The sequence below is a fragment of the Vicugna pacos genome, chromosome 35 (assembly GCF_048564905.1).
Source record: "Vicugna pacos chromosome 35, VicPac4, whole genome shotgun sequence".
NCBI lineage: Eukaryota > Metazoa > Chordata > Mammalia > Artiodactyla > Camelidae > Vicugna > Vicugna pacos.
In genome coordinates, this window is record NC_133021.1 from 15,157,858 (window position 1) to 15,171,911 (window position 14,054).

General features: G+C 44.7%; 1 protein-coding gene across 5 annotated transcripts in view; it reads right to left on the reverse strand.

The window, feature by feature from the left end:
* Positions 1-267: 267 nt before the first annotated feature.
* CUL2 (cullin 2) overlaps positions 268-14,054 on the reverse strand; it is a 74,364-nt gene continuing 60,577 nt past the window's right edge. For all 5 annotated transcript variants that reach the window (XM_072955471.1, XM_072955472.1, XM_072955473.1 and 2 more), the window contains 5 exons: positions 11,370-11,436; positions 5,863-6,065; positions 4,043-4,144; positions 1,693-1,809; positions 268-846 (listed from right to left, as the gene is read on the reverse strand). In XM_072955471.1, coding sequence (XP_072811572.1) covers positions 715-846; positions 1,693-1,809; positions 4,043-4,144; positions 5,863-6,065; positions 11,370-11,436 — 621 coding nt within the window. In that variant the 3' untranslated portion in view covers positions 268-714. The remainder of the gene's footprint in view (positions 847-1,692; positions 1,810-4,042; positions 4,145-5,862; positions 6,066-11,369; positions 11,437-14,054) is intronic.

Genomic DNA, 14,054 nt, shown 5'->3' on the forward strand with positions numbered 1-14,054 from the left:
CCCAGGAACTCTTGATGGAATGAAACCCTCGCTATTCAAATCGCTCGCATCCAAGGTACCCCAATCCATAAAAACAAAACATTCTTCCTGCTGAACCCCCTTTTGGGCACTTGAGAACAGTAATCTAGACATTTTTCAAGCAGGATTAGGCAGGCGCACAGCGAGTTAAACCGCCCAGGCACAAACACAAAACGGCTGCATCTGTGCCTGACGCCTCACGAGCGCTTACATGTGGTGCTTCGTGTGATACTCCAGCCACATGGGAAAGGCGTTCTATTTCTTTATTTTTTTTTTTATTTGACAAGCAGCAATATCATGTTTGTCATTTTAATGTAGATACAATTATTAGGTTATCTGTCATATTACAATATTTAAGTTTTTATCGTATGTCCTTTAAGATACATTAAAAAAAAAACACATCAACTGCAAACGTGAAGGCGAGAAAAAGCATGGTACCCAACCAAATTTCCACATTTCAGCAATATTTCACTCGTTCTTTTTTAATAAAGTTTTAAGAAATGTCATAATGACATGAACTTGAAATATCTCTAGGCATTTTCTCTGACGCTCGGGACGTGGCACTGGTGATGTTGTAAACAGCAGAAAAACAGGGGCTGCCAAATGACCAAATTATGGAGGCACAGGCCTGCTCTCTCCCCCGGGGACACCCGGAGGGCGACGCAACTACCGCACACGGCGCCGGCGGTGCGGGCTTCACGCCACGTAGCTGTACTCGTCCGCCGACGCCTGGCTGCGCTCCACGTACTGCTTGTCTATCAGGACCTCGATGCACTTCTTGATCATGCTGATGCTTGGGTTAAACCTGGCCCTGGACTGGCTGATCACCTGCAGGAGGGAGACCCGCCCGTTACACTGCTGTCCTCACGCGGGGGCGCCGAGCAATCAGCTCACTTTGGATGTAATGACTGAAAACAACTTAATGCAAACTAACAAATATGAGCTGAAGGAATTAAAATGCAGAACACAGGTACAGCACAATCAAGTAATACTGATACATAACTAAACTACAAACCAACCAATCTAAACACTCACACACCTGCAAGCTTCCCCTTGGCCCCTCCTCGACTTCCAGCTCTCGGCCAAAGTAACACTTGCTCAAGAAAGCGTCCCCAGCATCCTTAGGGCAAGACTCCTACACACGATCTTAGGTCCCTACAGCTTTTCTTCACTGCATGTTAATGCAATTTTACATTTACTTGTGTATTATCTCAATAATGCATTTCTTTCCTGTTGGACTGTGAACTCCAGAAGGGTAGCAGCCCCGTTCTGAGCCACTCTGCACCCCGACTCCCGCCCCGTCCTGAGCCACCTGAGCCACTCTGCACCCCGGACTCCAGTCCTGTCCTGAGCCGCTCTGCACCCCAACTCCAGCCCCGTCCTGAGCTGCTCTGCACCCCAACGCCAGCCCCGTGCTCTCTGCACAGCAGACGCCCGTCTACTCAGGGAATGAGTGAGTGATGCAGTCGGCTTCCTTCAGTAACCGCACAGAGAACTCAAACCGGTGAGGCTTGGACTTGTAAATTCACACACGAATTACATACTGAAATTACAAGCGAGCACTGCTCTAATTAAGTGATGGGGCATTTCCTTATGCTCCTTGGGCGTCTTGTTATTTCTGTATCATCTTCACAAAGAACCCTCCCTGCTCCTGACACCCCGACGCCCCTTTACCTCCTGAATGAGGGCATTATGCCGCAGCACCTTCCGCGCCTTCATGATGCGGACGATGGCGGCCTGGAGATACATCTTCCGGTCTTCATCCACGGCACTTCTCGTCTGCTCCATTTCCTGTTTCACATGGGGGGAAAAAGGCCAATGAGACATTAAGTCCTCGTACTCGCTTTTAACTCACTCTATTTGCGGGTTTAAATAAATCTCCAATCAATACCGAGAACCAAGTTATACAACCGTTTGCCCAATGTCACACAACCGTTACCAGAAGCACCGGCACGGTGTCTCAGGGCACAGCTGGAGAGCTACGCACAAGAGGAACACGCACAAGAGGAACACCGCTGTAAACAGAGACCAAGGCAGACCCAGTGCCCTGAGCAGTGGCTCCCAAGACGCTGGTCCGCTCAGCGAGTGAAGGCTTCGGGCACGACGCCCGCAGACTTCAGTGACCGGCTCCAAGGGCCGGTCAGGCTTCAGGGGCAAGGGCTGCGCCGCGCTCCCTGCTCTCAAGCAGGAGCGGTGGGCCAGAGGGTCCTCTCTCCACGGAGGCCAGGAGAGACGAGGGGAGGCACAGAGAGGCAGGCCACACTCCCAGGGGCCTCACAACAGCTTTTCAAAGGTGGGGTACGACTGATGTTACAAACCATTATTCATCAGCCTGAAGGAAAATGAGACCTCGAACATTCTGGGGTTCAAATTTAACAGCAGTTAATTAACATCTGCCTCCATGGGGGAGCGAGTTCCCAAAGAGGCCTGACGTCCCTCGTACCTTCACAGCCAGCTCTGAGCCCAGGACGGGGCGCACACAGGAGGCAATCGGGAAACTCAGGGAAACCAACAGGCCAGCCCGGAATGACAATCACTGCTGAGTGAGGGAAGCAACAGTGGACATGCCTGGGGCAGACTCACTTGTCTGTGCTGGACCCTCCCTGCTGGCCGACCAGCTCACAGTCTTAATGTTAACACAATCCCCACGTGGTCTATTTGCACACAAAAGTTTGAGAAGCGTTTCAACAACTTTTTTTTGGAAAGAAATGTGTCATAAAACTTTCCCTATTTTTCAAATGAAAACTGTAAGAGACTACATTACTACTCAAGGTAGAAATATGAGGAAAGAATACAGATTTATACATTTTAATACAGCTTAAGAGCAAATATGACTATGTTCACAGCAGCATTATTTACAATAACAGACATCAAAGCAATATAAGTGCCCATCAATAGATGACTAGATAAAGAAGTTGTGGTATGTATATAATGGAATATTATGCAGCCATAAAAACGAATGAGATCTTGCCATTTGCAACAACATGGATGGACCTGGAGGGGACTATGTTAAGTGAAATCAGTCAAGCAGAGAAAGACAAATACTGCATGATTTCATGTATATGTGGAATCTAAAACAAAACAAAACAAAACAAATGGAACAAATGCAACAAAACAGTTACACACAGAATAAACAGGTGGTTGCCAGAGAGAAGCAGGGAGTAAAGTGAGTGAAACAGATGAGGGAGATTCAGAGGTACAAACTTCCAGCTGTAAAATAAATGAGTCCTGGGTATGAAATGGACAATGTGGGGAATACAGTCAATAACTGAGATCTTTGTGTGTGACCGACAGTAACCAGACTTGTCAGGGGGTCAGAGCACAGAAATACTGAATCACTGTGCTGTGTGACTGGCACTAACATAGTATGGTGGGTCAGTTAGTTATATGTTAAAACCAAACAAACACAGAGAAAAAGGGGTCAGATCTGTGGTGACCAGAAGCCAGGGCGTGGGCAGAGAGGGCTGGATGAAGGTTGTCAGAAGGTACAAACTCCCAGTTACGAGAGAAATGAGTCCTGGGGGTGTCGTTCAGGGTGCGGTGAATAAAATTAACGCTGCTGTGCGTTAGGTAAGAAAGCTGCTGAGCGAGGACACCCTGCAGTTCTCATCACGATGCTCTTCCTATTTCTTTCCTTTTATGTCTGCATGAGAAGATGGATGTTCACTAAACTCGCTGAGACAGTCATTCCACAAAGTGCATACATCATGTGGTTATGCTGCATACCCTAAACCTTACAGGGCTGTACGTCAACTGTATCTCAATAAAACTGAGAAAAAACAAAAACAAAAGAGCAAATAGGACTGACGTATGACACCTCTTCCTTAGACACTCACTACACCCAACTTTTAGAATCTCAGATACTGGCAGAGACTTGGTGTGTGAGGCTGGTAAGTGCACAGAATAAACCAGAGGAGACGCGGCATAATTTCAACGAGCAAAGTTCCACTTCTGTCGCGGTGTCACCACTTGCAGTGTCCGGGGACCAGGTGCCTCCCGGGACCCGGCGTCAGAAAGCACTCACCTGTGGCGTGTCTTTCTGCATTGATGTAGTAATTTTGAATTTTGTCCTTTTACTGCTGAAGTTCATATTTAGTGAAAATGAAGATTCTGCATCAATGTCTTCCTACAATTAAAAATAATCCATTTACATTTATAAAAAATAAAATCTCTAAATAACAACTCTGCAAAAATATGTGTGAAATTAAATAACGATCAAGCAGAGACTACACTCTCAGGATCTTTTATACTATATATGTTATTTAAGAGAAAAATAATTGTCTTCTGTCAAACAATGAAGCAACAAACAATTCTTTTCTAATTTTACACTTGATAGAATTAATCAGCTTCGATTTTGAAAACAGCTATTTTCTGGCCCAGCTGTTATATACATGTTACCGTCGGGTAAGACGAGAGTCAAGCTCGAGGGCTTAAACAAAAACAATTGGAACATTTTAATTTGAGTGAAACACCAAGGCTCATAATTTTTCAGTCACATTTTGAAAAACTGAACAACCAAATGTTTTTTCTGAACACTGCAATAACAAAACAACTAAAAACAACCTGACTACAGAAGCTGGCTGTTTCTAGTGGCACACGAGGGTCACCTCTCCATGACCCTCCGTGACGCCAACACTACTCCCCAGTGCATGTTCTGTTCAGGAGCCGGGGCCGTCCTCACGTGGGAGCTGCTAGGCCAGCTTTCAGAATCACAACTGCTCTGTCGGACTGAAGAGAGCCACTCATGTCACATGGTGGAATTTCTCCACCAGCAGGACTCGGCAGATGGCACTTTCTCAATAACAACCAAAGAAAGTCTGCTAAGGAATGCCAGCTTCATGTTTAAATTTACAGCGTCAACAGCCAATCAGTATTTATTTTGTACATTTCTGGGTAGCAAAAATAACATGTTTTAGAAAAATACTTACCAACTTTTTAAGTACTTAATTAAGCTTAAAATTTTAAACTTAAAGCTTAGAAACTTTTAATCATTAATTAACTGCCTTAAGTAAAACCTTAATATTAAGAATTTAATACTATTAATATTCTGTAGTAGAAAAATTAATCATTTCTCTAAATTAAGAAAAGCCTGAACTTCAGCATAAATGCCATTTAGTTCAATTACAGGCTACAAAAGCCATCACAACCTTGGGATGTTAGCAAAATGAACTGGTGACAGACAGGCGGCAGGCCGTGAACCAAAATAAAAGTGAAACTTCATTTACAAGAATTTTTTCTAACAGGCACAATAATTTGAAGCAGGAGATTTAACTCATATGTGTTCATATCTGTTGCTATTTTAACCATTTAGAAGTATCTAAGATACAGTATAACAACAAGAATGTGTTACGAGAGTAAAAAGTTATAGAGAAAAACAGGATCCACTGTTGGTATGCTATTCCCACGACAGGTAGTCACACACACGGGGGTTAGCTGAGGCCTGAAGCCCGCGGGCGGGAGCGCGAGGGGCTCTGAGACGGAGACGGGCACTAAAGGCGCATGGACACCAGAGGGCGGTCGTCTCCTGTGACAGAGCCGTGTAATTACACACCAACTGAACATGTGAAAGAAACCAGAAAGGTTTGTGACAGACGGCGGTTTAAAAACTCAACCAGAATCCGTCTGGAGTCAGTTCCTGAATAACTTTTCAGTAAAGTGTCGCAGTACAGGACAAGTAAAATCAAACCATAAAGTCGCAGGGCGCGCGAGTTCTGACCACAGAGCCTCTGCGACGTCCCGCCCACTGCCGCTAGGAGCCTGGAGAAGTCCCCCAAGTGCAGTGGGCGTCGACAGAGACAACCTTCCTGCAGAACTGCACACGCCCCGTGAGCTGGTTTCCCGTACCTTCTCTGAATCGTGGTTGATCATCTTCACGTCGAGCAGGGATTTGATCGTTTTTGTCAGTTCCTTCTCGCTCATCTGCGTGCTGTCCTGAAGCTCCCTGTAGCTGACAGCCTCGCTGTTGTTAAAGGCAAGAAGGACTGCCATCTGGTATGTGGTGACCATGGCCACGTATGGTTTGCCTAGGTAGTTCATTTTAACTTCACCTACAATCAAAACAAGACTGTGACAATAAGGTGATCGTTCAAAGAAACACACCAAAATCATCTGAGTAGTAATTGTTTATATCAGATGCTTTCTCTTGAAAGAGTGAACTGAAGAACTCATGAAACCGTCCAACAGCTATTCCTGCCAGTAGTAGGGGCTGGGGGAGGGAGGGCTATCAGTTTTGAGTGTGTAGCAGAAGTCACAGTTAAGCTGTCATACCATTGCCGGCAGGCGTAAATGATGTCTTTAAATACTAATGGGAAGGCTAAGATCTGGGCAAAAAAACCAGTGAGGGGGTGGGGGCAGGAACAGAAACAGACAGACAGATGGAAACGGACACAGACGAAGGCGAGCGTGACAGCCTGCTCCCAGCACTGCCTCTCGTGTGCTTCTGGTCTACCCCTGGAAGGTTCCCGCACACGCAAGGACACGTGCATGGCGGCCCCGTCTAAACCATCACTGCTGCCTTAGTAAAGAGATGCTATTTTGTCTCATAAATGACATTCTTCTTATCAGTAATTTTGTAGGAGCAAATACAAATGGGAACAGAGACAAATGCGCAGATCCATTACTTTGCTGAAACAGCTGACAGAACACAAATGTTCCAGACTCTACACCACCTGAGCCCAGAAGACATGCCGACTCCAGCAGACACACCCCTGCCCATCCCAGGGGCCGCGCTCTGAAAAAGCGTGCTACACAGGCCTGTGCTTATACTATGTAAGAGACAGTTCATGCAGGTCAAAAAGATGCCTCCTGCAGCATAAAGCCATGATTCAGTGACACTCTCTCTCTCACACACCCTGCACTACTAGGCTGCGAGTGAACTACCAGCTAAACCAGCATGAAATTTGGGTTTAGGGCTCTACCTGGTAACTCGAGGGAGCTGTATTTCACATGAACTCACCCCAGAGGCTGCATTCTCCCTGTTGGTAATTAGTAACTCTGATCAAGATTTTGTGCTCTATTGTTTAATGATATATATTTAATTCATTATGTAATTAGAGCTTTTAAAGAATATAAGTCAATTCTCCAACCTATTAACACCACACAGATGCCTATTCTAATTGGCACTACGCCTTGATTTGTTAAAAAAAAAAAAGATACTCAAAAATATTTTTCAAAATTGTTTGGATAGAAACACCTAGAGAAAAAACTCCTAATCTCTGAGTTTCCATGAAAGGAGGGTTACCGTATTGACTGGGCTATCCAGGTCATGTGGAGTTTAAGTGGAGCATTGTCAGTAGGGCTGTCCCAGCAATAAAGAGCACTTTAAGGTCCTCACCTCAAAGTTTAAGTTTGGGAAAAGTGGTGAGAGGTGAAAAAAACCACATAAACTGCATGATATCACTTATGCAACAACTGCTTAATCCTGTCCCAGAAACAGGTACACACTAATGCATGGAGCGCCACGGTGACAGCTAGACCGCCACCGAGCTGTCACCGTGGCTGCAGAACAAGGCTTCTGCCGCCAGAGCCCAGTGGGCATCGGAGACAGTGCAAGCTAGGAGTCAAAGCATCAGCTCCTGGCACCAAGTCCATCTGCAGCCCTTAAAAGAGGAAAACTTATTTGTTTGTATTATGCCTTTTTGATGCTACTTTGCAGTAAGTTTTCGCTATCGGGGGTACACGGATCTCCTCCCACTTTTTTCAGCACCATCTTCTTATTACCTCACAGCTGGAAACCCTGGCGAAAGGGTGGAGGACCACTGGGGGCAGGGAAGGAAACCCCAAATCGGGATGATGCATTTAGTTCCTGCCCCATAAGCAGAGAAGGAAAATGACAAAGAGGTCCCTGAACCCCCAGGATGGGGGACGACCTCTGAGAGACTCCCAGCCTGACACATGCGCTTTGACAGGCACACTGCACACCACTTGAGGCACACTCTCCAGCAACAGAGACAGGGCAGGCAGGACCCTCCCGGCAGACCCATCCGAGTTCCTCGCCGCACCCGGTCAGCAACCGAGTCTCTATGGGAAAGCTCTCCTTCACAGAAGACGGTCAGCTACCAGCTGCCGAGTGTACGACAGAATGCCACCGACCTGCGACGAGGGGAGACACAACTGATTCACGCATGACCCCGGTGGGTCTAAACCACCAGGTAAAGCTGTCCCTGGAGGGGCATTTGCGTGGGATCTCAGAGTCACCCCTCGGGTCACCTGCTCACTGAAGAGGGCCAAGTTCCTCAAAAGGGGGGCGCCACCCGGACCACGCAGGCACCTCTGGATGACGGGACAGCCTGGCACCAGCCTCTACCCTACCGCAGCCTCAGGACATGGGGCTGCTGAGGACGTGGCCGCCAGCTGCAGCTCACCTGCTGTGATCCAACCCTGGGCCCCGACTCCCACCTCACAGGAAGTCAGGGCCAGAAAACAAACAAAACACACGGCAACCAAGTAATTGGACAAACCCAGACGCTGGAGGTTCTGTGACATGACCGTCCGGTCCCCTCAGAAAAGCGAAAGGAGGGCTGAGGGGTTCGGGGGAGACACCATGGTCAAGTGCGAAAGGGCATCTCTGGTGACGGTTAAGACCCGCAGTCACTGTGAGGACAAACACGGAAGTCTGAGTGTGACCTGGATGTTAGAGAATCCCAAAGCCCCTCATAATCTTAGCTGTGAAAGTACCGGAAACCGAACAGAAAATTCAGTCAACGACAGAGAGTCGCTCCTGTTTCGGGCATGTGTGGCAACACGGCGAGATTCTCACGGGGACAAAGAGAGACCCCACACCTGTGCAGCGACGTGCACGTGTCACCCTCCGGCCACCACTCCACTGTCTCAGCCACACCTGCAGCTTCTTGCTCTGGCACAAGTGAAACTACTCACATCCAGATGCTGAAATAATTTCTGGGTTCCCCATTCATATCTCTTTATCTCTTGTTCTCTGAGAACAATTCCATCCAGCGTCCTTGTCACAAGCCCCTGGGTTGCATCTCTCTCATCTTTGTCATGTCTGGTACCGCAGATTACTTCCTTCTTAAAATGCTCACCTCTGACGGCCATCCACTCCCAGCGCTGCTCTTTGCCTAACCTGACTCAGTCCTACTCAACCCTGAAAACCAAACTGAGGTGTTAGCGCAGAAGCTTCCCCTCGCCAGCAGCTGTTTGCCCCAGCACTCTGTGACACAGGACACCCTGGGCCTGGAGACCGAAACACCCGACCCCTCGCACCGTCAAAACACTTAGGTCCTCCTACTGCACGTCGGCTGTCTGGGGGTGAAGGCTCTGTCTGCTCGGCATGCAAAAGTAGCTGGGACACAGAAGATGCTCTCTGAATTGATAAGTGAATTTTATAAAGATAAAGATGAGGAAACAGGCTGAGAAAAGTTAAGCGTCTTGCTGAAGATCGCAAAGCTAGGAGGCAGACAGAACCCTATACATCTTCTGATTCTAAATTTCTCCAAATTTACAGCCTCTCTCCAACCATTTGCAAAGCTCGTCTTACAATACAGAAATACTTGGGAATGTGGAAATGGACTGGGAAAGAGCAATTCTGATTACATACTTTTATAAGAGAGAGGTTCTCAAGAAAGAGAACTCCCAGTGATGGGTCTAGGCTCAGAGCCAGCGTTTTAAAGGTGCCCAGGAGCCTCAGGACACATGCAGGCGCCCTGCAGCAAGAGCCCTAAACACAGGTGTTGCTTGAGGTCCTTTTGTTAAATGAATGAATGAATGAATGAATACATGCATATATACGCACATACATACAAAAACAAAATAAAACTTCACTCAACAGTTTCACTGATAAGATCACAGGTATTTTCAGTGCTTTCAGTGATTCAAATTAAGAAATAAATTTACAAGGTTAACATCTCTTTTCAAAAGGAAGAAACTGTTTGGCTTTAACTAAGACACAGACACAAGACACTAAAACAAGACAAAACAAAGGAAAGAGCTCCCAAAATCTGGTTATTACGGACCAGTTTGGGAATTTACTTCAGCAAAGAGAAAGGTAAGTTGTTCTCTCTCCTGCTTAGGCATTACTGCTAACAGTTTTCAGGCCAAATCCCAATGGCAGAAGCTATGTACATAGTTTTTTCTTTCATCCTCCGTACACCTAGTTGCCAAACATCAAAAGAGTGAGTCCCTCATCAAAATCACTTCAGGAAACAGACTGATTGTTATGAAGAGAGTTTAAACTCCCCAAGACAGATATTTAGAGGAAGTAAAAGTAAATTTAATTCAAGTACATTAAAGCACCGGTCCAGGGATGTTTTTTCCTTAAAGTCAATTATATACACTAAATGAGAACAGAAAAAACTCACAATAGATGTAAAATTCAAGGCTAGCTCCTAAGTGACCACTTAAGAATGTCGATGAACATCTATTTCACAAACTATTGAAAACATAAAACGCCCAACTTGTTCAGTAAACTTAACATAATGTGTGTTACCATGTACTAATTAAAATGTACTGTATGTATCACTGACTAGACTAACTGGGACGTCCTAGTCTAAGTGTAAAGTAATCAACTGATGGCACTTCAGGGAGACCACGCAGATGAAGCTTCTCTCAGGTGAGTGAACTTCCTAGCGAAGTTACGGCACTGCTCTGATTTTCCTGTACCGTCTCTGGAAACGTTAACACAGTCACACTGTCTTCTTACACAAAGGGAAAGCTGGCTCAATGCACGCTTCAAAGCATAGCTTTAGCGAAAGTAGGTAAGATCAGAGTGTCTTCTTTACCAATAACAGCTTCAGGCAGCTTAGAGTAACTGCACACAGTCTCCAGGCATTTAAGGTATTAATCCTACTTTCCAGTAAGTGACCCCACTGCTCCAGAAAAAAGCTAAGGAAATCAGATTTTGATGAAACTTTCGTAAAACTGGAAAGTACTGGAAGTTTACTGGGACATTCTGGGAAAGTGTCTTCTACTGCCGTTCACTACAGCACCACAAATAAAAATCAGAGGGCGGGTCTCCCTGTGATGCTGCAGTAGTTCGGGAAATCTCTGAGGCGACCTGGCATATCTAGAGAAAACAGGTTTTCAGGAATATCTGACTCATCAAGTCTGGGTTTTAATATCTATAAAAAGTGGCTTGCTACAGGAATGTAATAAACCATTGTAAGATTCAGAAACTTCCTTTAGAAGCAGCATAACCATAAAATACTATTAAAAAGTGCTGCACTTGAACGTCATTATTAGTTGCTTTAATGGTAACCAGAAAGATGAAGAGAAGGTTAAAAACTGTAATCAGGGAAGAAAAAAAACTATAACGAGACTATACAGAAATCTTTTTCCAAATTTTTAACACATCAGGTAAGTTCCATTAAACTACATATCATTTAAATGCATTTTACCTGTACAAAGATAATGCAACCATGTAAGTTTCCTTCCACTGAAATGCTGGCTGTAAAATAATTCAAACTGTAAAAAAGAAAAGAGGAATCACATTATTTTCAGCTACTACAACACAACTCATGTGGCTCTCAGTATACTAAAAACGTAACAGGAAAGCTCGTGTTAGGAGAGACTACAGCCCACGTGGCACATTTCTTGGTTGTACCGGTGAGGAAACACGCATGCAAGCTCCTGATGAAGACTGCGCAAACTGGAGCCCAGCTCTGCTCACTCACATCAGGCCATATTCTCCCCCAATCCACGGCCCTGCAAATCTGACTTTTGGTATAAACTCAGAAATTATCATTTTGAATGATATCAATTTGGACTTTATAAATACAAATCACTGACCAAAAACACTCTCATATACATTTCAATATGAAAATAGAAAGCGTACTTCCATTCCTCATCTCCTATTTGCCAACAGACACCCTTGCTGAAGGGTCAGGTCAATTAACACCAGTGGATGCTACTAAAGTGACATCTTCGATTTAACTCCCACATACAAACACAGCCCGGAGTACTCGCCTTTGTAGCTTCTGTTGATGTTATTAAATTTAACATTCTGTTTACAGCCTCACACAGGCACCTCTCGCCTGTGGGCCTGCTGTTGCCTATAGCAGTGTCCCTATTAAACTTTCCTAAACTCTTAAAAAAAAAAACTATTAACCTAGCTTTGAAATTTTAAAAACTCCTTCCTTGGATTGAATGTAGGATGTCAGACCATAAACACAGAGTTCACATCTTTAAAAGAGCTAGTGCATAATTACAGTGAGAAAATGATGCTAAAATGTAAAAAGGGCAAAACCTCAACTTCCTTATAAACCTGAAAAATAAGGAAACGCATTTTGTCACAATTCAATCGCGAACATACTTTCAGCACGATGTGCCAGACGTAATATACGTAAAGCTTTTATCTGTGTTTCAAACTTGACCTTCCGTGCTCTCAAAAAGAAGTTTAAAGAAAGCTACCGGCAGCATCTGACCACCTCACAGCAGAACATCACGGTGCCAGCCGGGACTCGGTGAGTCCTTCAGGGGTTGCTCCAAGTCCGCCTAGTCATGGGGGTGACGCTCAGCACCCTTCCCTCCTGTGGGCACCCTCCTCTGTGAGCAAACACACCAACCCCTCCACACGACAAATGCGACGGGACTGGCACATGGAACACGGAAACTTTCCTGCCTCGCCCTAACCTAGACAGAACCAAAGTGCATCGTAAAGGGTCTCAGAGGTTCGCCTGACTAACCAGCCATCCCCACGGGTGCCGACAAGACCCAGCGATCATGACACACTTTGTAGTTTAACTATGAAACACTTACAATGAGTTTGTAGACAAAAGCAAGATAAAACATTTCTGAAACTAATAAAACCAACCTTGGAAATGCTCTTTATAAATTAATATAGTGCAAAGCTAGCTTTAGGATGTCTAGTCCACGCTCTGAGGCACACGCTTTCTCTCTTTATACTCCCAGCAACCAGTGCCCTCAGGAACGGTTTACTGACGGTGCCCTCAGTACGCCCAACACTCCTTTACCTTCAAGTTAAAATCTGGTGATAAAGATTCTCCTTTCTACAGCCAGTAAAGAACCAAAGGATTCAGTTCCAAATTAGAGTATTACAAATTCACCTGGTGTTATAAGATAAAAGCTGTAGAATCTTGCTTAATTACACCATTAAATAATTGCTATCAAAGTGTATTAATAAGAAATATACCTTGACTAAACCTCATTTTAAAGCCAGACTTAACAGTCACAACAGTCAGGCTAAGAGGCAGCATTTTTCAAATCCCATTTGAGGGCATTAATTAGAGCTCAAAGAACCTCAAAAATGAACATCTCACACTTGAGCTTATTTGCTTCAAATGGAGCTGCATTAATACACACGATTTTGCACCTCTTCAGTATTATTCAGGTTTGGGGACCAGGTACAGACAGAGGATAACAATTAAGATTTATTGTTCTAATATGCAAAATAAATTACTTTTAAATAAAGCTTAATTCTGTAGTTTTAAGATACATTTATGTAAAATGGACATGATTTCTGATAGTCAGCTATATTTAAGGTAAAGATGTGAAATATACAAATGATCATTAAGGCAAGATGAATTAATTAACTTAAGATTAAAAAATGTACACTATTAAATACACAGACTAATTTTCATTCTTATGTAACTGAAAACTTGGATTTACTAGGGGAAAAAAAATGAAAGGACAGACTCCCTCTACTGGTAACCAGAGAAAGTCCAAGTGGAGAGAACAGCACTCCCGGAACCGCCATTCGGCAGCCAGAGAGAAACACGCTGCCTTGTCTGGAAATGAGGACACCGGGACCTGGGGAAGGCCATTTGTTAATAAATTAAGTTTAAGGGGCTTATTCCAATATTCCAGTAATTACTGCAAAATAATTATCTCAAGGGGAAAGAGAACAACAAAGTTAAAAAGAAAATTTATTAAAGCTGGCTCTTAAGAAGGAATAAGTTTTAAAGCTGCCAAAGGCAAGAGGTCAGTTTTCTTTTTCTTGCCTGGTCACAAATACATCAGAGTGCTTTACCTGGTCCCCCCCCACTCCCCCCACCCCCAACTCTGGGATCACAGTCTGCCCATCCGGACGGGTGCACTTCTCCATAGTTTCTAGCATGGTTTGT